This window comes from Pseudophryne corroboree, chromosome 3 (assembly GCF_028390025.1).
Source record: "Pseudophryne corroboree isolate aPseCor3 chromosome 3, aPseCor3.hap2, whole genome shotgun sequence".
Classification (NCBI taxonomy): domain Eukaryota; kingdom Metazoa; phylum Chordata; class Amphibia; order Anura; family Myobatrachidae; genus Pseudophryne; species Pseudophryne corroboree.
Window position 1 is genome coordinate 621,103,841 of NC_086446.1, and position 23,352 is coordinate 621,127,192.

Here is a 23,352-nt window from a genome sequence, read left to right on the forward strand (position 1 = left end):
CGGGATCCTGCCGATCCCGATTCCGGGATTGGCCTCTCTATTCACAAGATTCTTTAACTCGATAAACCTCCTGCCCAATTTGTATTAACCCCTTAGATTTGGGAGGGTTATATTATTTCTGTGCAGGGCAAATACAGGCTGCCACACAAATGTTATACAGGTTGAGTATCCCTTATCCAAAATCCCAAATTTTTGTGTCCCCTGAGATAATGACATATATATTATATATTATGTTTATACATAGATATATTATATAGATATATAATATAATATACATATATACTGTAGGTGTCATTATCTCAGTAGTGGAACCAAAAATGTGTGATTTTGAATTTTGGATAAGGGATACTCAACCTGTACAGCTTTATTTTTAAACTGCAATTTAGATTTCAGTTTGAACAAACCCCACCCAAATCTAACTCTCTCTGCACATGTTACATCTGCCCCACCTACAGTGTAACATGGTTCGCCCAGCTGCTTGCTTTTTTGCATTACTTACAAACATGAATCAGGCCCTAGGTATGAAAACAAATTGCATATAGTAATGAAGCAATACCAGAGATAATACACTTTTCACACGCTTTTAAAATCTTAATTTACAAGTTCTCAACCACACATTGATCTTAGATTACCTTAGCATTTCTATAGGATTGGTTTCATGCACTTGAATTCCACATTTCGGACAATCGTTGCTCTCTTCAAAATGTTGGACTATGCAACTCTTGCAAACTTGGGGGGGAAAAAACAGAATATAATTTGTCAATTGTATAAATGTTAGGTTTTCAAATCTTAAAAAGAGCCTTGTCGTCTGTGCCTTTTTATAGGATAACTTCCTTATCAAAATAAATACAACAAACTGCACCCCTATCACGCTACCTAAAGATGGGAATCTTGATCACAATAAATGCTGACTGATCTACATGTTAGGAAGCTAGTAGCTTAATTTGAAAGAGGTGGAAACTGTGGAACAAGGACCCTGCAAATATCTGCAAAAAGGTGCATGCTTTACTGACTAGGGGTTAAGTTAGACAGAGTCAGATAGCAGCCACCTATCAAATAAATACTGCTGGGACCTGTGTGTTAGCCAGTACTATAGATTGCAAAAAAATATATGAAATATGCCTGCCTATATATGTAAATGTTAATAAATAAATGTTATTTATGTGATTCGACAGTCCCTTAATTTCTCGCTACACTATAGAGATAGAATGTTGTCAGCATCAGGAGACTCTTATAGTGTACAGGAGTTATCGGCACATGTGAACTAGATCAGTAAAATGATGTGTCAGGGCACCCTTACAAGATTTTAAAGGATATGCAATTAATAGCGATAGCCACAAGATGACGTGGGTCAGACTGTTTCTCCAGCACATTGCACCACAAACATGGTGCACAGTACAAGTCTGTAAGTTGCGTTATTTCACTGCTAATTGAATAACACTTTAAGGCGGTTATTCAGGTTGGATTGCAGATTCTGCTAAAAGGCAGAATCTGTAATCCATTCTTTCGCATGCTGGCGGCAGCCAATCGCAGGGCAAGGCTGCCCAGCATGCTGACCAGGCCGCCCAGCAGCCATTTAATTATGGTCACAGTGACTGTGGACGACCCCTGCCTCCACAGCCCGGCTGAAGAGAAGTCACGCAGCTGCCCCAAAAACGCTGCTGACCCGCCACCGTTTTACACGCACCACCCCTGCAACAGTCCACTGCCGCCCCCGCCCGTAGGTAGAGGCGTTCACAATCAATGCAATGCGGTTGCATTTGCCGGGCCTCACAAGCACAGGACGGGACCTGCACATGCGTATTGGCACTGAGAACGGGGATATTGCGGTCGCATCACATTTCAACCTGAATAACCCCCTAAAGCTTTACATAATATTGGCTTTAAAATTAAAAACAAAACTATGATTCATATGGGTAGATTTACTAAAGCTTCGATAAATGGATTCTGTCTTTCATTTTCTAGGATGCAATATAGAAATGATAGACAGAATGTGATTGGTTACTATAGGCAACACCACCACTTTCCATTTTTAGATGCTTTAGTAAATCTACCCCTCAGGCTGCAGATATTTTTGTCTTTAGAGTATACATGTCATTGTGCTGGCATATTTGCTCTAAATTAATCTTAGCCTGAATATTGCTCAGCTGACATTTAATCATTATAATTCTGATATTTAGGCTCTTTCCTTTTGTGTATTTTGGAAATATTTATAATAAATAATAAGTGTAGAATATGGCACTGCTTTAAATACAACAAGCTCTTTATTACAATAATTCTAAATGACACTAAACTTTCATACACTTGCACATATGTATTTTGTATTTAAAATCTACTATTTTATTTACTATATAAAATGTAACAGTAAGAGATTGCTGCTTATATTGGATCACTTTCTGTTCCAAATTGGGTTTGCTTCAAAACTGGGCTACAGCAGGGGTTTTTAGCCCTATTACTTAAGTAACCCCCCACCCCAGGCCAAACTTTGAGGATTTCTTTTACATACACAGGTTAATTATTTTGCTGAGCCAGTAATTATCCCTCCTTTCCATATCAGAAAATAGGATTTTAATTACCTACCGGTAAATCCTTTTCTCGTAGTCTGTAGGGGATACTGGGAATCCATTTAGTACTATGGGGTATAGACAGGTCCACTTGGAGCCATGGGCTCTATAGAAGTTTGATAACGTGTGCTGGCTCCTCCCTCTATGCCCCTCCTACTAGACTCAGTCTAGGAAACTGTGCCCGAGGAGACGGACATACTTCGAGAGAAGGAAATAGATAAGGAAAGTGAGAATTCGAATCAGCACAACCAGAACAAGAGGAAAGCCATGCAAACCAAAACTTGTAAACAGGAACAGCAACAGCTGGAGTAACAACAGTACTTAAACAAGTAACCATGCAGGAAGAAAGAAGCACTGGGCTGGCGCCCAGTATCCCCTACGAACTACAAGAAAAGGATTTACCGGTAGGTAATTAAAATCCTATTTTCTCTTATGTCCTACTCCTAGGGGATACTGGGAATTCATTTAGTACCATGGGGAAGTACCAAAGCTCCCAAACCGGGTGGGAGAGTGCCGAGGTTCCTGCAGATCAGATTGACCAAACAGAAGGTCCTCAGAGGCCAAGGTATTGAACTTGTAAAACTTGGCAAACGTGTTCGAACCCGACCAAGTAGCTGCCCAAGAGGAACCTGCCGACCTTGAAGAGTGGGCCTGTACAGATTTTGGAATCGGCAATCCTGCCGTGGAATAAGCATGCTGGATAGTGAGCCTGATCCAACGTGCAATTGACTGCTTAGAAGCAGGACACCCAATTTTATTGGCATCATAAAGAACGAACAGAGAGTCCAATTTCCTGTGACGAGCAGTTCACTTTACATATACCTTCAAAGCCATTACAACATCCAAAGACCTTGAAGTTGCAAACGTGTCAGTAACAACCGGAGCCACAATTGGCTGGTTGATATGAAACGCGGACACCACCTTAGATAGGAATTGCTGACGAGTCCTGAGTTCAGCTCTGTCCTCATGGAAAATCAAGTAGGGGCTCTTGTAAGACAACAAAACCAGCTCCGATACGCGCTTTGCCGAAGCCAAGGCCAACGGCGTGACAGTCTTCCACGTAAGATAGTTTACGTCAACCTCCTGTAACGGTTCAAAACAGTCCGATTGGAGGAATTTCAGAACCAAATTAAGATCCCAAGGTGCCGTGGGAGGCACAAAGGGAGGTTGGATATGAAGAACACCCTACAAGAACGTCTGGACCTCAGGGAGAGAAGCCAATTGTTTCTGAAAGAAAATAGACAAGGCCGAAATCTGAACTTTTATGGAGCATAGGCGTAGACCCACATAAATTCCAGACTGCAGAAAAAGAAGGAAGCGTCCTAGATGAAATTCCACCGTAGAATATTGTCTGCTCTCACACCAAGAGACATATTTCTTTCAGATACGATGGCCATTTTTTGACGTTAACCCCCTTCCTGACTTGGATCATAGTCGGGATGACCTTGTCAGGAATCCCTCTCCTGGCTAGAATCAGCAGTTCACCTTCCATGCCGTCAAACGTAGCCGTGGTGAGTCTGATAAACTAACAGGCCCTGTTTCAAAAGATCCTCTCTAAGAGGCAGAGGCCACGGATCTTCGATTAGCATCTTGAGAAGATCTGCATACCATGCCCTTTGCGGCCAGTACGGTGCAATGAGAATTGCTTGAACTCTTTCACTTTTTAATCTTTTGTGAATTCTTGGGATCAGAGGAATGGGAGGAAACAAGTACACCAGCCGGTAGGCCCACGGAGTTGTCAGGGCGTCGATAGCTTGTCTACAGCTTGTGGGTCCCTTGACCAGGAACAATACCGCTTGAGCTTCTTGTTGAGTCGAGAGGCCATCATGACGATTTGTGGATAACCCCACCGACGTATCAGCCACTGGAACACCTCCGGGTGGAGGCCCCATTCCCCCGGGTGCAGGTCGTGTCTGATGAGGAAATCTGCTTCCCAGCAGCCTTTATCAGAAGATCGTCCAGGTAAGGAATTACGTTCACTCCCTGTCTGTGGAGTACCATCATAATCTCTGCCATCACTTTGGTGAACACCATCTGTGCTGTGGAGAGGCCAAATGGCAGGGCCTGGAACTGGTAGTGACAGTCCTGCAGTGCAAACCGTAGATAAGTCTGATGAGGCGGCCAGATCGGAGTGTGAAGGTACGCATCCTTAATATCCAGAGACACTAGGAATTCCCCCTCCTCCAGACCTGAGATCACCGCTCTCAGAGACTCCATCTTGATCTTGAACACTCGTAAGTATGGGTTGAATAACTTGAGATTCAGAATCGGTCTCACTGAACCATTCGGTTTCGGAACTACACACAAGCTGGAATAGTATCCGTTGTTTTGTAGATGAGGTGGAACTAGAACAATGACCTGGGTCTGTAACAGTTTTTGAATGGCTTCTTGTAAGGTTATTCTTGCTTCCTGTGAAACTGGTAAGCCTGATTTGAAGAATCTGTGAGGTGGGAGATCCTGAAACTCCAGCTTGTAGCCCTGGGATATAAGGTCTATGACCCAAGGATCCTGGCAAGATCTTGTCCAGGTGTGACTGAAGAATTTCAGCCGGGCTCCCATCTGCCTGTCTCCCAGGCATCGCAGTCCACCATCATGAGGAAGGCTTTGAGGAGGCAGAGCCAGAGCTCCGTTCCTGTGAACCAGCAGCCGCTGGTTTGCGTTGTTTCCCTCTAGCACCTCTGGCGGTGGTAGAAGAACATCTGGTCTTGCCCCAAAACTTTGCAGTCCGAAAGGACTGTAAATTGGGTCCTCAGTAGGCCTTTCTAGCTGGCAGAGCCGCAGAAGGTAGATATGTGAATTTACCCGCAGTAGCTTGTGAAATCCACTTGTCGAGTTCGTCACCAAATAAGGCCTCACCTGTGAACGGCAGGCCTTCACACCTTTCTTGGAGTCCGCATCAGCAGTCCACCGACACAGCCATAATCCCCTGCATGCCGACACTGCTATAGCTGTAGTGCGTGCATTAAGAAAACCTCTCTCTTTAATGGCTTCAACAATAAAGTTCGCAGAGTCTTGTATATACAGTAGTTGTGCTCATAAATTTACATACCCTAGAAGAATTTGTGATTTTCTGGCCATTTGTCAGAGAATATGAATGATAACTCACAAACTTTTCTTTCACTCATGGTTAGTGGTTGGGTGATGCCATTTATTGTCAAACAACTGTGTTTACTCTTTTTAAATCATAATGACAACAGAAACTACCCAAATGACCCTGATCAAAAGTTTACATACCCTGGAGATTTTGGCCTAATAATATGTATACAAGTTGACACAAACGGGTTTGATTGGCTACCAAAGGTAACCATCCTCACCTGTGATCTGTTTGCTTGTAATCAGTGTGTGTATATAAAAGGTCAGTGAGTTTCTGGACTCCTGAAAGAACCTTGCATCTTTCATCCAGTGCTGCACTGACGTGTCTGGATTCTGAGTCATGGGGAAAGCAAAAGAATTGTCAAAGGATCTGCGGGAAAAGGTAATTGAACTGTATAAAACAGGAAAGGGATATAAAAAGATATCCAAGCAATTGAGAATGCCAATCAGCAGTGTTCAAACTCTAATTAAGAAGTGGAAAATGAGGGATTCTGTGGAAACCAAATCACAGTCAGACAAACAAAAATTTCAGCCACAACTGCCAGGAAAATTGTTCGGGATGCAAAGAAAATTCCACAAATAACTTCAGCTGAAATACAGGACTCTGAAAAAAAGTGGTGTGGTTGTTTCAAGATGCACAATAAGGAGGCATTTGAAGAAAAATGGGCTGCATGGTCGAGTCGCCAGAAGAAAGCCATTACTACACAAATGCCACAAAGCATCCCGCTTACAATACTCCAAACAGCACAGAGACAAGCCTCAAAACTTCTGGAACAAAGTCATTTGGAGTGATGAGACCAAAATTGAACTTTTTGGCCACAACCACAAAAGTTACATTTGGAGAGGAGTCAACAAGGCCTATGATGAAAGGTACACCATTCCTACTGTGAAACACGGAGGTGGATCGATGATGTTTTGGGGATGTGTGAGCTACAAAGGCACTGGAAACTTGGTCAAAATTGATGGCAAGATGAATGCAGCATGTTATCAGAAAATACTGGAGGAAAATTTGCACTCATCAGCCCGGAAGCTGCACATGGGACGTACTTGAACATTCCAACATGACAATGATCCAAAACACAAGGCCAAGTCGACCTGTCATTGGCTACAGCAGAATAAAGTGAAGGTTCTGGAGTGGCCATCTCAGTCTCCTGACCTCAATATCATTGAGCCACTCTGGGGAGATCTCAAACGTCCAGTTCATGCAAGACAGCCCAAGAATTTACAGGAACTGGAGGCTTTTTGCCAAGAAGAATGGGCAGCTTTACCATCTGAGAAAATAAAGAGCCTCATCCACAACTACCACAAAATACTTCAAGCTGTCATTGATATTAAAGAGGGCAATACACGGTATTAAGAACTGGGGTAAGTAAACTTTTGATCAGGGTCATTTGGGTAGTTTCTGTTGTCATTATGATTTAAAATAAGATTTTACTTACCGGTAAATCTATTTCTCGTAGTCCGCAGAGGATGCTGGGAACTCCGTAAGGACCATGGGGAATAGACGGGCTCCGCAGGAGATAGGGCACTTTAAGAAAGCTTTGGATTCTGGGTCCAAAGCACTGGCTCCTCCCTCTATGTCCCTCCTCCAGACCTCAGTTAGAGAAACTGTGCCCAGAGGAGATGAACAGTACGAGGAAAGGATTTTTGGAAATCTAAGGTCAAGATACATACCAGCCACACCAATCACACCGTATAACTTGTGATAAACTACCCAGTTAACAGTATGAACAATAACATAGCCTCGGTTCAAACCCGATCAACTATAACATAACCCTTATGTAAGCAATAACTATATACAAGTCTTGCAGAAGAAGTCCGCACTTGGGACGGGCGCCCAACATCCTCTACGGACTACGAGAAATAGATTTAACGGTAAGTAAAATCTTATTTTCTCTAACGTCCTAGAGGATGCTGGGGACTCCGTAAGGACCATGGGGATTATACCAAAGCTCCCAAACGGGCGGGAGAGTGCGGATGACTCTGCAGCACCGATTGAGCAAACAGGAGGTCCTCCTCAGCCAAGGTATCAAACTTATAGAACTTTGCAAAGGTGTTTGACCCCGACCAAGTAGCAGCTCGGCACAGTTGTAGTGCCGAGACCCCTCGGGCAGCCGCCCAAGAAGAGCCTACCTTCCTAGTGGAATGTGCCTTAACCGATTTAGGCAATTCCTGCCGAAGAATGCGCCTGCTGAATCGTGTTACAGATCCAGCGAGCAATAGTCTGCTTTGAAGCAGGAGCGCCAACCTTATTGGCCGCATACAGAACAAACAGAGCTTCGGTCTTTCTGATCCTAGCCGTTCTGGTCACATAAATCTTCAAAGCCCTGACCACATCCAGAGACTCGGAATCCTCCAAGTCCCGTGTAGCCACAGGCATGACAATAGGTTGGTTCATATGAAAAGATGAGACCACCTTGGGCAGAAATTGAGGACGAGTCCTCAACTCTGCCCTATCCGTGAAAAATCAGGTATGGGCTATTATATGATAAAGCCGCCAATTCCGAAACCCGCCTTGCAGAAGCTAAGGCCAACAACATGACCACTTTCCAAGTGAGGTATTTCAACTCTACTGTTTTGAGTGGTTCAAACCAAGGTGACTTGAGGAAACTTAATACCACGTTAAGATCCCAAGGCGCCACCGAAGGTACAAAGGGAGGCTGAATATGCAGCACGCCCTTCACAAAAGTCTGTACTTCAGGAAGAGAAGCCAATTCTCTTTGAAAGAAAATGGATAAGGCCGAAATTTGAACCTTTATGGACCCTAATTTTAGGCCCAAATTCACTCCCGTTTGAAGGAAGTGAAGCAGACGGCCCAACTGGAACTCCTCCGTAGGAGCAGTACTGGCCTCACACCAAGAAACATATTTTCGCCATATACGGTGATAATGTTTCGACGTCACGTCCTTCCTAGCCTTGATCAGGGTAGGAATGACCTCCTCCGGAATCCCTTTTTCCGCTAGGATCCGGCGTTCAACCGCCATGCTGTCACACGCAGCCGCAGTAAGTCTTGGAACAGACAGGGCCCCTGCTGCAGCAGGTCCTGCCTTAGAGGAAGAGGCCACGGATCTTCTGTGAGCAACTCTTGCAGATCCGGATACCAAGTCCTCCTTGGCCAATCTGGAACAATGAGGATTGTTCTGACCCTTCTTATTCTTATTGTCCTCAACACCTTGGGTATGAGAGGTAGAGGAGGAAACACATAGACCGATCTGAACACCCAAGGTGTCACCAGAGCTTATACCGCAACCGCCTGAGGGTCTCTTGACCTGGCGCAATACCTCTTTAGCTTTTTGTTGAGGCGGGACGCCATCATGTCTATCTGAGGCAGTCCCCACCGATCCGTGATTTGTGTGAAGACTTCTTGATGAAGTCCCCACTCTCCCGGATGCAGGTCGTGCCTGCTGAGAAAGTCCGCCTCCCAGTTGTCCACCCCCGGGATGAACACTGCTGATAGTGCGCTTACATGGCCTTCCGCCCAGCGTAGAATCCTGGTTGCCTCTGCCATGGCCACTCTGCTCCTTGTGCCGCCTTGGCGGTTTACATGAGCCACTGCCGTGACATTGTCTGACTGAATCAGAACCGGTTTGTTCCGAAGCCATTCCTCCGCTTGGCGTAGGGCGTTGTATATGGCCCTCAACTCCAGGACACTGATGTGGAGACTGTTGGCATAGTGCGATGGATTGATACCATAGGTGTGCAGCAGGAGGTCTTATAGATAAAGGATCACCTCAGGAGTTACCTTGTATTCAGACAGAACGAGACTTGAGATGTATATCTTCTTTATATAGTACTGAGTACCAGGATCAATATAACAACAGGTTTCAGTAACAGCTTCTTAACTTAAACATGTCAGTAACATGAGCTGCTCAGCTCACCTCCTTTCCTCAGAGACTTTTCTAGAACACACACGTGAGGAGGAAGAACAAACAAGTACATGCATATACAGCAGACAAACAATACACCTCTGTAAGTATACAGCGCCATCTGCTGCCCCTGTACGGTAACTACATGCATATAAACAAACCCATAGTCTGTTGTACATATTTCAACACCCCTTCTTAACAGACTGGGTTTCTTCAGTTAGACCCATCTTTGACGTAAGTTTCCAATGTCTCTCTCTGGTAAGAGGCTTAGTCATGATATCAGCTGTCATATCTTCTGTTGGGCAATAGTTCAACTCTATAAGACCTTGTTCCTGTAGATCCCTCAGGAAGTGATGCTTGACATCAATGTGCTTGGTTCTTGGGATCACTCTTTCTGTTTGCGCTAATGCAAGGCATCCTTGATTATCCTCATATATCTTGATAGGTTCTTCTTGAGGCATTCCTAGGTCTGATAGTAGTTGCATTAACCATACCACTTCTTGACTGGCGTGAGCTGCTGCGATATATTCAGCTTCTGTAGAGGATAGTGCTACGGTAGACTGCTTCTTGCTTGTCCAGCTGATTAATCCTTCTCCGATAGAGAATAGATATCCACTTGTGGATTTTCTGTCACTTGTGTCTCCAGCCCAATCTGCGTCAACATATCCTGTTAACTTGTGACTTGTGTTTGCTGAGAGCTTAAGCTTCTTGTTAATCGTTCCCTTTAAGTAACGAATTACCCTCTTAACTGCATTCCAATCCATCTTGGTTGGTTTAGAGGCTTTTCTGCTTAAAATCCCGACTGCTGCGGAGATATCTGGTCTGGTGACGGTTGCAATGTATAGCAATTTTCCTATGGCTTTTCTGTATAGATGGTTATCCTGTAACAGGTTGCTCTGATCATTTGGTTCCTTTTCATAACTTGTCTCCATAGGAGTGCTTGCTGTCTTTGCATCTTGTATACCAAATTCCTCAATGGTTTCTTGAATTTTGTATTTCTGACTTAGTGTGAATGTTCCATCATCTTCTCTTGAGATTTGCATTCCCAAGTAATGCGTTATGTGGCCGAGGTCTTTTGTTTCAAACTGACGGTTTAGTTCTTGTAGCAATTCAATTTCGTCCCCTTCTTGTTCAAAACAAACTAGCAAATCGTCCACGTAAATCAATACATAGAACCATCTTTTCTCTATCAACTTTGTAAAGAGACATGGGTCTGCTTTGCTTCTGATGAATCCCTTTTCTGTCAGAACTCCATTTATCTTTGTATTCCATGCTCCTGCTGCTTGTCTAAGACCATATATACTCTTGTTAAGTTTACATACATGATCTGGGTTCTGAGAATTCACGAAGCCTGGTGGTTGTTCCATGTATATATCTTCCTTTAGTTCACCATGTAGGAAAGCCGTCTTTACATCGAAATGTTTCACTTGCATACCCTTTATGGCTGCTGTTAGGAGTAAGGATCTAATGGTAGTGTGCTTCACAATTGGAGCAAACGTTTCATCATAATCTTCTCCAAATTTCTGTGAATATCCTTTAGCTACCAGTCTTGCCTTGTATCTTTCTATTTTTCCTTCAGAATCATATTTGACCTTAAAAGTCCATTTACTTCCTATGGCCTTTTTGTCTACTGGTAGTCTGGTCAATGTCCATGTCTGATTGTCTTCCATTGATTCCATTTCTTCTTTTGCGGCTCCTAACCATTTCTGTGCTTCTCTTTCAGAAAAAATAAGATTTTACTCACCGGTAAATCTATTTCTCGTAGTCCGTAGTGGATGCTGGGAACTCCGTAAGGACCATGGGGAATAGCGGCTCCGCAGGAGACTGGGCACAACTAAAAGAAAGCTTTTAGACTACCTGGTGTGCACTGGCTCCTCCCACTATGACCCTCCTCCAAGCCTCAGTTAGGATACTGTGCCCGGAAGAGCTGACACAATAAGGAAGGATTTTGAATCCCGGGTAAGACTCATACCAGCCACACCAATCACACCGTATAACTTGTGATACTATACCCAGTTAACAGTATGAAATATAACTGAGCCTCTCAACAGATGGCTCAACAATAACCCTTAGTTAGGCAATAACTACATACAAGTATTGCAGACAATCCGCACTTGGGATGGGCGCCCAGCATCCACTACGGACTACGAGAAATAGATTTACCGGTGAGTAAAATCTTATTTTCTCTGACGTCCTAGTGGATGCTGGGAACTCCGTAAGGACCATGGGGATTATACCAAAGCTCCCAAACGGGCGGGAGAGTGCGGATGACTCTGCAGCACCGAATGAGAGAACTCAAGGTCCTCTCAGCCGCCCAAGATGAGCCCACTTTCCTCGTGGAATGGGCTTTTACTGATTTAGGATGCGGCAATCCAGCCGCAGAATGCTCCAGCTGAATTGTGCTACAAATTCAGCGAGCAATAGTCTGCTTAGAAGCAGGAGCACCTATTTTGTTGGGTGCCTACAGGATAAAAAGCGAGTCAATTTTCCTGACTCCAGCCGTCCTGGAAATATAAATTTTTAAGGCCCTGACTACGTCCAGTAACTTGGAATCTTCCAAGTCCCTAGTAGCCGCAGGCACTACAATAGGTTGGTTCAAGTGAAAAGCTGATATCACCTTAGGGAGAAACTGGGGACGAGTCCTCAATTCTGCCCTATCCATATGGAAAATCAGATAAGGGCTTTTACATGACAAAGCCGCCAATTCTGACACACGCCTGGTCGAAGCCAAGGCCAATAACATGACCACTTTCCACGTGAGATATTTCAAATCCACAGTTTCAAGTGGCTCAAACCAATGTGATTTTAGGAAACTCAACACCACGTTGAGATCTCAAGGTGCCACAGAAGGCACAAAAGGGGGCTGAATATGTAGCACTCCCTTTACAAATGTCTGAACTCCAGGCAGTGAAGCCAGTTCTTTCTGGAAGAAAATCGACAGAGCTGAAATCTGGACCTTAATGGAACCCAAGTTTAGGCTCATAGTCACTCCTGACTGTAGGAAGTGCAGAAAACGACCCAGCTGAAATTCCTCTGTTGGGGCCTTCCTGGCCTCACACCACGCAACATATTTTCGCCAAATACGGTGATAATGGTTTGCGGTTACTTCTTTCCTGGCTTTAATCAGCGTAGGAATGACTTCCTCCGGAATGCCCTTTTCCTTTAGGATCCGGAATTCAACCGCCATGCCGTCAAACGCAGCCGCGGTAAGTCTTGGAACAGACAGGGCCCCTGCTGTAGCAGATCCTGTCTGAGCGGTAGAGGCCATGGGTCCTCTGATATCATTTCTTGAAGTTCTGGGTACCAAGCTCTTCTTGGCCCATCCGGAACCACAAGTATCGTTCTTACTCCTCGTCTTCTTATTATTCTCAGTACCTTTGGTATGAGAGGCAGAGGAGGGAATACATAAACCGACCGGTACACCCACGGTGTCACTAGAGCGTCCACAGCTATCGCCTGAGGGTCCCTTGACCTGGCGCGATATCTAGTTTTTTGTTTAGGCGGGACGCCATCATGTCCACCTGTGGCCTTTCCCAACAGTTTACAAACAGTTGGAAGACTTCTGGATGAAGTCCCCACTCTCCCGGGTGTAGGTCGTGTCTGCTGAGGAAGTCTGCTTCCCAGTTGACCACTCCCGGAATGAACACTGCTGACAGTGCTAAGACGTGATTCTCCGCCCATCGGAGAATCCTTGTGGCTTCTGCCATCACCTTCCTGCTTCTTGTGCCGCCCTGTCGGTTTACATGGGCGACTGCCGTGATGTTGTCTGATTGGATCAGTACCGGCTGGTTTTGAAGCAGAGGCCTTGCCAGACTTAGGGCATTGTAAATGGCCCTCAGTTCCAGAATATTTATGTGTAGGGACGACTCCTGACTTGACCAAAGTCCTTGGAAATTTCTTCCCTGTGTGACTGCCCCCCAGCCTCGAAGGCTGACATCCGTGGTTACCAGGACCCAGTCCTGTATGCCGAATCTGCGGCCCTCTTGAAGATGAGCACTCTGCAGCCACCACAGTAGAGATACCCTGGTCCTTGGAGACAGGGTTATCAGCCGATGCATCTGAAGATGCGATCCCGACCACTTGTCCAAGAGGTCCCACTGAAAGGTTCTTGCATGGAACCTGCCGAATGGAATTCTGCTTCGTAAGAAGCTATCATTTTTCCCAGGACTCGTGTGCAGTGATGCACCGATACCTGTTTTGGTTTCAGGAGGTCTCTGACTAGAGATGACAGCTCCTTGGCTTTCTCCTGCGGGAGAAACACTTTTTTCTGTTCTGTGTCCAGAACCATCCCCAGGAACAGTAGGCGTGTGGTAGGAACCAGCTGTGACTTTGGAATGTATAGAATCCATCCATGCTGTTGTAGCCCTTCCCGAGATAGTGCTACTCCGACCAACAACTGCTCCTTGGACCTCGCCTTTATAAGGAGATCATCCAAGTACGGGATAATTAAAACTCCCTTTTTTTGAAGGAGTATCATCATTTCTGCCATTACCTTGGTAAAGACCCTCGGTGCCGTGGACAGTCCAAACGGCAGTGTTTGGAATTGGTAATGGCAATCCTGTACCACAAATCTGAGGTACTCCTGGTGAGGATGGTAAATGGGGACATGTAGGTAAGCATCCTTGATGTCCAGGGATACCATGTAATCCCCCTCCTCCAGGCTTGCAATAACCGCCCTGAGCGATTCCATCTTGAACTTGAATTTTTTTATGTATGTGTTCAAGGATTTCAAATTTAACATGGGTCTCACCGAACCGTTCGGTTTCGGTACCACAAACAGTGTGGAATAGTAACCCCGTCCTTGTTGAAGTAGGGGCACCTTGACTATCACCTGCTGGGAATACAGCTTGTGAATTGCCTCTAGCACAGCCTCCCTGCCTGAGGGAGTTGTCGGCAAGGCAGATTTGAGGAAACGGCGGGGGGGGGGAGATGCCTCGAATTCCAGCTTGTACCCCTGAGATACTACTTGAAGGATCCAGGGATCCACCTGTGAGCGAGCCCACTGATCGCTGACATTTTTGAGGCGGCCCCCCACCGTAACTGGCTACGCCTGTGGAGCCCCCGCGTCATGCGGTGGACTCAGAGGAAGCGGGGGAAGAATTTTGATTCTGGGAACTGGCTGACTGGTGCAGCTTTTTCCCTCTTCCCTCGTCTCTGTGCAGAAAGGAAGCGCCTTTGACCCGCTTGCTTTGCTGAAGCCGAAAGGACTGTACCTGATAATACAGTGCTTTCTTAGGCTGTGAGGAAACCTGAGGTAAAAAATTTTCTTCCCAGCTGTTGCTGTGGATACGAGGTCCCAGAGACCATCCCCAAACAATTCCTCACCCTTATAAGGCTCTATGTGCCTTTTAAAGTCAGCATCACCTGTCCAGTGTCGGGTCTCTAATACCCTCCTGACAGAATGGACATTGCATTAATTCTGGATGCCAGCCGGCAAAATATCCCTCTGTGCATCCCTCATATATAAGACGACGTCTTTAATATGCTCTTATGTTCGCAAAATAGTATCCCTGTTTGACAGGGTCACAGACCACGCTGCAGCAGCACTATCTGCAGGTCTCAGTCTAGTACCTGAGTGTGTAAATACAGACTTCAGGATAGCCTCCTGCTTTTTATCAGCAGGTACCTTCAAAGTGGCCGTATCCTAAGACGGCAGTGCCACCTTTTTTGACAAACGTGTGAGCGCCTTATCCACCCTAGGGGATATCTCCCAGCGTAACTTATCCTCTGGCGGGAAAGGGTACGCCATCAGTAACTCTTTAGAAATTACCAGTTTCTTATCGGGGGAACCCACGCTTTTTCACACTTCAATCACTCATTTGATGGGGGAACAAAACACTGCCTGCTTTTTCTCCCCACACATAAAACCCTTTTTTTTTTTTTTTTTTAGTGGTACTTGGGTTAATGTCAGAAATGTGTAACACATTTTTTAATGCCGGGATCATGTAACGGATGTTCCTAGTGGATTGTGTATATGTCTCAACCTCGTCGACACTGGAGTCAGACTCCGTGTCGACATCTGTGTCTGCCATCTGAGGGAGCGAGCGTTTTTGAGCCCCTGATGGCCTTTGAGACGCCTGAGCAGGCGCGGCTGAGAAGCCGGCTGTCCCACAGCTGTTACGTCATCCAGCCTTTTATGTAAGGAGTTGACACTGTCGGTTTATACCTTCCACCTATCCATCCACTCTGGTGTCGGCCCCACAGGGGGCGACATCACATTTATCGGCATCTGCCCTGCCACCACATAAGCCTCCTCATCAAACTTGTCAATACAGCCGTACCGACACACCGCACACACACAGGGAATGCTCTGACTGAGGACAGGACCCCACACAGCCCTTTGGGGAGACAGAGAGAGAGTATGCCAGCACACACCAGAGCGCTATATAATTTAGGGATTAACACTATATTGAGTGAATTTTTCCCAATAGCTGCTTGTATATACAATATTGCGCCTAAATTTAGTGCCCCCCCTCTCTTTTTAACCCTTTGAGCCTGCAAACTACAGGGGAGAGCCTGGGGAGCTGACTTCCAGCTGCACTGTGAAGAGAAAATGGCGCCAGTGTGCTGAGGGAGATAGCTCCGCCCCTTTTTCACTGACTTTTCTCCCGCTTTTTTATGGATTCTGGCAGGGGTATTTATCACATATATAGCCTCTGGGGCTATATATTGTGATATATTTGCCAGCCAAGGTGTTTTTATTGCTGCTCAGGGCGCCCCCCCCCCAGCACCCTGCACCCTCAGTGACCGGAGTGTGAAGTGTGTATGAGGAGCAATGGCGCACAGCTGCAGTGCTGTGCGCTACCTTGGTGAAGACTGATGTCTTCTGCCGCCGATTTTCCGGACCTCTTCTTGCTTCTGGCTCTGTAAGGGGGACGGCGGCGCGGCTCCGGGAACGAACACCAAGGCCAGTTCCATGCGGTCGATCCCTCTGGAGCTAATGGTGTCCAGTAGCCTAAGAAGCCCAAGCTAGCTGCAAGCAGGTAGGTTCGCTTCTTCTCCCCTTAGTCCCTCGTATGCAGTGAGCCTGTTGCCAGCAGGTCTCACTGTAAAATAAAAAACCTAAAATAAACTTTCTTTCTAGGAGCTCAGGAGAGCCCCTAGTGTGCATCCAGCTCGGCCGGGCACAGAAATCTAACTGGAGGAGGGTCATAGTGGGAGGAGCCAGTGCACACCAGGTAGTCTAAAAGCTTTCTTTTAGTTGTGCCCAGTCTCCTGCGGAGCCGCTATTCCCCATGGTCCTTACGGAGTTCCCAGCATCCACTAGGACGTCAGAGAAATTAGCAATTTCTTCCCATGATGCAGGTTCTTGTATGTTAATAGCTTTTGCTTTGTAAGATAAACGTGCAGGTGCTTTTCCCTTATTTTCTCTTGAAGAGCGTCTCACCCCCTCGGATGTACTCTCACGAGTGTCGCTGGTATTTGTCTTGTGTTTTACTTCAACTTCTTGAGTGATCTCTACTTCATCTGTTTCTTTGGATTCAGTGCTTTCTTCTTCAGTAGAGTCTACTGGAATTATGACATCATCTCGTGTTTCTTCTATGAATGTCACACTGTTGCTTATAACTACTTTTCCAGTTCTTGGATTTAAGATTCTGTAGCCTTTTGAATGTTCACTATAGCCGACTAGAACTCCCTCTTCTGCTCGGTTCTGCAACTTGCTTCGTTTTTCAGCGGGAATGTAGACGAAGGCTCTGCATCCAAAAACTCTAATGTGCTTTAAGCTGGGTTTCTTACCGTGCCACAGCTCATTTGGTGTCTTCCTTACTGCTTTGGAAAGTAGTCTGTTTTGAAGATAGGTGGCTGTTGCTGCTGCTTCACCCCAATATTTATCAGGTAGTCCTGAATCTGTAAGCATGCACCTTATCATTTCTGTTAGTGATCTGTTTTTCCTCTCAGATACACCGTTTTGCTCTGGTGTATATGGTACTGTCTTCTGATGCTCAATACCGAGTCCTCTTAAGTACCGTTCTATTTTCTGTCCTGTGAACTCGCCTCCATTGTCGCTGCGAAGAGTTAGCATATTCCTCTTGAACCTGTTTCTGGTCATGGTCACATAGTCTTGCAGCTTTTCTAAGACTTCATCTTTACTTTTTATTAGATAAGTGACTGTGAACCTGGAGTAGTCGTCAATGAATGTCAGCATATACCTTTTGTCTCCTACGGTTCGCGTTTTCATAGGTCCACATACATCACTATGTACCAGGTCTAGTGGTCTGGAAGCTCTGTTTTCACTTTTCTTAGGAATTGTCGTCCTTGTTGCTTTTGCTTTTATGCAGCATTGGCACTTCATCATTTCCGAACAGTCTGACACTTTGAGATCCCTGGCTAGGTCTCTCCTCTGCATTTCCTTTATGCAATCTGGGTGTCTGTGTCCTAATCTTCTATGCCACTTGTGAATACAGTCAGCGTGTTTCTGTGTACTCAGCTTTGCCTGCTGTGCTGCGATATCCAGAAAGTATAAATGTTCTTTTATTCTGGCTGTAGCTAGCGTTTCTCTTCCATTTTGGATAAAACACTTATTATTCTGAAACTTTACAGTAAGTCCTTTTTCTACTAGATTCTTCACTGATAGCAGTGCTCCTTCAAGCTTGGGAACATATAGCACATCTGTTACGGGTATTTCTACATAGCTGCCATTACCCTTGGAGCATAGGAATTGACCATTCCCTTTCCCTTCTGCAATGATATTTGTTCCATCTGCTAGGTAGATTGTTTCTTTATGGTTCAAATCAAGTTCAGTAAAGAAGTCCTTGTTATTTGTCATATGACTAGTCGCTCCTGAGTCTACATACCACTTTTCTGACAATTGGGTTACTGTCGCTTTAAATGTTCCATTCCAATTGTGTGCTCCTGTATCTGTAAGTGTGGCTTTGGCTCTTTGTTTGTGTAATCTTTCTGGTGGTTTGTGCTGCTCTGTCTTCCATATGGTGCAATCTTTTTTCAGGTGACCCACTTTCTTGCATCTGAAACATGTTCTTGTTTCCCTGGTGTGTGGCTTAGTGTCCGCCATTTTAAGTGCTTTCTCTGTGTCACTTTCAGTATTGTACTCTGTAAGCTCCTTTCTGCGTTGATACTCCTCTATGAGCCTGTTCTTCACAAAGTCTAGTGTGATTTCTGCTTCAGGTCTCATTTCTAGTGCATTGATTAGTGCACTGTATGTATCTGGTAAACTGCACAGGAGGATAGCTACTATGTGGTTGCTTTTGATTTCTTCTCCCATTGACCTGAGCTGTATGGTTATCTCTAGTAGTGCACTGATGTGTTCTTGCATTGTCTTGCCTTTATTAAATCTCATTTGGTATAATTTTCTTAATAGGAATAGTTTGCTGTTCAAACTTGATCCTTCATGCACTCTCTGTAATGCTGTCCACATGTCTTTAGCTGTACTCTCTTGTCTTATGTGTATAAGCTGTTCATCTTCCACCAGTAAACTTATAGTGGCTCTTGCCTGTCTGTCCTTCTTAATCCACTGCTGATCCTCTCCTGCAGGTCTGTCTGCATTTATAACATCCCATAAATCATCTCTGGTTAATAGCATTTCTACTTTAAACTTCCATGTCTGATAGTTCTCATTAGAAAGCTTGCTAGCAGCTAGTCTGAGATCTGTGTAATTTGCCATAACTCTTCCTTGTATAGATCTCTCTATTCTTCTGTGGTATTAAACTTGTTTTACTCACAGTTTTCTTTCCAAGGTTCTCCTGGGTTGTTTCTTGTGTACGTTACACAGTCTGCTGTCTGCGCCTGCTGGGACTTGCAGTGCAACTCGTGATCTGGATGCTGCTTAGGATGCACTCCTGAAAACTTTATCTTGTATAGACTCCAGTCTGGGCCCATAACCTGTTGGCATAGTGCGATGGATTGATACCATAGGTGTGCAGCAGGAGGTCTTATAGATAAAGGATCACCTCAGGAGTTACCTTGTATTCAGACAGAACGAGACTTGAGATGTATATCTTCTTTATATAGTACTGAGTACCAGGATCAATATAACAACAGGTTTCAGTAACAGCTTCTTAACTTAAACATGTCAGTAACATGAGCTGCTCAGCTCACCTCCTTTCCTCAGAGACTTTTCTAGAACACACACGTGAGGAGGAAGAACAAACAAGTACATGCATATACAGCAGACAAACAATACACCTCTGTAAGTATACAGCGCCATCTGCTGCCCCTGTACGGTAACTACATGCATATAAACAAACCCATAGTCTGTTGTACATATTTCAACAGAGACCAGTCTCTAGGCTTGACCAGAGACCCTGGAAATTTCTTCCTAGTGCGATAGCTCCCCAACCTCGGAGGCTCGCGTCCGTGGTCACCAGGACCCAGTCCTGAATGCCGAACCTGCGACCCTGCAGGAGGTGAGCACTGCGCAGCCACCACAGGAGAGACACCCTGGCCCTGGGAGACAGGGTGATCCGTTTTTGCATGTGTAGATGGGACCCGGACCATTTGTCCAATAGGTCCCATTGAAAGGTCCTTGCATGGAACCTGCCGATTGGGAAGGCCTCCTATGAAGCCACCATCTTCCCCAGAACCCTCGTGCAATGATGCACTGAAACCTTTTTTGGCTTCAATAGGTTCCTGACCAGAGCTACGAGCTCCTGAGCCTTCTCCACTGGAAGAAAAACTCTTTTTTGGTCTGTGTCTAGAATCAGGCCCAAAAATGGCAGACGCATTGCAGGGACTAGCTGGGATTTCGGTAAATTGAGAATCCAGCCGTGCCTCTGCAACGTCTTCACGGACAGAGACACGCTGTCCAGCAACTTCTCCCGAGATCTCGCCTTTATGAGGAGATAGTCCAAGTACGGGATAATTGTGACGCCCTGCCTGCGCAGGAGCACCATCATTTCTGCCATTACCTTGGTGAAAATTCTCGGGGCCGTGGAAAGACCAAACGGCAACGTCTGAAATTGGTAGTGACAGTCCTGTACTGCAAATCTCAGGAACGCCTGGTGAGGAGGGAAAATCGGAACATGAAGGTAGGCATCCTTTATGTCCAGGGACACCATCCAATCCCCTCCCTCCAGGCTGGCGATGACCGCTCTGAGCGATTCCATTTTGAACTTGAACCTCTTCAAGTACAGGTTCAGGGATTTCAGATTTAAAATGGGTCTGACCGAACCGTCCGGTTTCGGTACCACAAACAGGGATGAATAATAACCCTCTCCTTGCTGGAGATGAGGAACTTTGACTATCACCTGTTGAATGTACAATTTGTGAATTGCAGCTAACACCAGCTCCCTCTCCGTCGGGGAAGCCGGCAGAGCCGATTTGAAAAACTGGCAAGGAGGCATGTCTTCGAATTCCAGTCTGTATCCCTGGGAAACAATCTCTATTGCCCAGGGATCCACCTGTGAGAGAACCCAGACGTGGCTGAACAGACGAAGACGTGCCCCCACTTGATCTGACCCCCCCCCCCCCCCCCCCTCGGAAAGCCCCAGCGTCATGCGGTGGACTTTGCGGAAGTAGGGGAGGACTTCTGCTCTTGGGAACTAGCCGAGTGCAGCTTTTTTCCCTTGCCTTTACCTCTGGCAACAAAGGACGATCCTCGTACCTTCTTGCTTTTATTGGAACAAAAGGACTGCATTTGATAATGCGGTACCTTCTTAGCATGCTGCGGGGGAACATAAGGTAAAAAATTCGATTTACCGGCCGTAGCAGTAGAGACAAGGTCCGAGAGGCCTTCTCCAAACAACTCCTCCCCCTTGTAAGGCAATGACTCCATATGCCGCTTTGAGTCGGCGTCTCCCGTCCACTGTCGGGTCCACAAGAGTCGCCTAGCAGAAATAGACATAGCGTTTATTCTGGAGCTTAGTAAACAAATGTCTCTCTGAGCATCCCTCATATACAAGGCAGCATCTCTGATATGCTCAATGGTCATTAGAATGGTATCCCTATCTAAGGTGTCAATCTCCGTAGATAAGGAGTCTGCCCATGCCATGACAGCACTACCAACCCAGGCCGACGCCATGGCCGGTCTAACGATAGTTCCTGAATGTGTGTAAATGTGCTTCATGGTAATTTCCTGCTTGCGATCAGCAGGATCCTTGAGGGAAGCAGTATCCGGAGAAGGCAGTGCCACCTTCTTGGATAAGCGTGTCAGTGCCTTGTCTACTTTAGGTGAAGATTCCCATTGTATCCCATCCTTCTGTGGAAAAGGATACGCCATAAGAATCCTTTTGGGAACATGTAGTCTCCTATCCGGAGACTCCCAAGCCTTTTTGCACAATTCGCTTAGCTCAAATGAGGACGGAAACGTGACCTCAGGCTTTTTCCCTTTATACATGTGAACCCTCGTGTCAGGGACAGGGGGTTCCTCAGTGATATGCAAAACCTCTTTTATGGCAATAATCATGTATCGAATACCCTTTGCCACCTTCGGCTGTAATTTTGCAACCTCATAGTCGACAAAAGAGTCAGTATCTGTGTCGGTATCTGTGTCAGCGACCTGGGATATGGGGCGCTTTTGAGACCCTGAAGGTCCTGGCGCCACAGGGACAGGCACGGTCTGGCTACCTGACTGATCCCTAGCCTCAGCCTTGTTTAACCTTTTTTGCAGGAGATTCACATTTGCATTTAAGACATTCAGCATATCCACCCAGTCCGGTGTCGGCGTTGCCGACGGCGACCTGACATTCAAACACTCCCCCTCCACATTAAACGAGCCTTCCTCGTCAAACATGTCGACACACACGTACCGACACACTTCATACACACAGGGAAACTCTTTTCTGAAGACAGTATCCCCTTCAAGGCCCTTTGGAGAGACAGAGAGAGAGTATGCCAGCACACACCCCAGCGCAATGACCCTGGAGACCAACACAAAATGTTTTTCCCCAGCAGCGCTGTTAATATCCTTTCCGCCAATTACGTGCCCCCCCCCCCCCCCTCTCTTTTAAACACCCCTTCACCGTGTGTAAGCAGGGGAGAGTCCGGGGAGCTTCCTCTCAGCGTTCTGTGGAGAGAAAAATGGCGCTGGTGAGTGCTGAGGGAGAAGCCCCGCCCCCTCGGCGGCGGGCTTCGGTCCCGCTCAAATTTGTGTAAAAATGGCGGGGGCTCTTTTATATACATGTACATGTATATATCTTTTTGCCATGTTCTGAGGTGTTATTATTGCGCTGCCCAGGGTGCCCCCCCCTGCGCCCTGCATCCATACAGTGACTGGAGTGTGTGAGGTGTGTGGAGCAATGACGCACAGCTGCGGTGCTGTGCGTTACCTCAGTGAAGCTGCTGAAGGCTTCTGCCGCCTGAGACGTCTTCTTGCTTCTGTTCTTCTAGCTCTGTGAGGAGAACGGCGACGTGGCTCCGGGGGTGGACACCCAGGACGAACCTGTGTTCACCCCCCCTGGAGCTAATGGTGTCCAGTAGCCGAGGAAGCAGATCCTATCATTTAAGTAGGTCTGCTCCTCTCTCCCCAGTTCCTCGATGCAGGGAGCCTGTTGCCAGCAGTGCTCCCTGCAAAAATAGAAAAATCCAAACAAAAATGCTTTCTAATGCAAAGAACTCAGGAGAGCTCCCTGCAGTGCGCCCATCTTCCTCTGGGCACAGTGTAAAACTGAGGTCTGGAGGAGGAACATAGAGGGAGGAGCCAGTGCACACCCAGAATCCAAAGCTTTCTTAAAGTGCCCTATCTCCTGCGGAGCCCGTCTATTCCCCATGGTCCTTACGGAGTCCCCAGCATCCTCTAGTACGTTAGAGAAAAAGAGTAAACACAGTTGTTTGACAATAAATGGCATCACCCAACCACTAACCATGAGTGAAAGAAAAGTTTGTGAGTTATCATTCATATTCTCTGACAAATGGCCAGAAAATCACAAATTCTG

At 46.1% G+C, this 23,352-nt stretch overlaps 1 protein-coding gene across 9 annotated transcripts in view; it reads right to left on the reverse strand.

The window, feature by feature from the left end:
• PCGF5 (polycomb group ring finger 5) overlaps positions 1-23,352 on the reverse strand; it is a 351,904-nt gene that overhangs the window by 135,374 nt on the left and 193,178 nt on the right. For all 9 annotated transcript variants that reach the window (XM_063961666.1, XM_063961667.1, XM_063961665.1 and 6 more), the window contains one exon: positions 633-729. In XM_063961666.1, the coding sequence (XP_063817736.1) occupies positions 633-729 (97 nt within the window). The remainder of the gene's footprint in view (positions 1-632; positions 730-23,352) is intronic.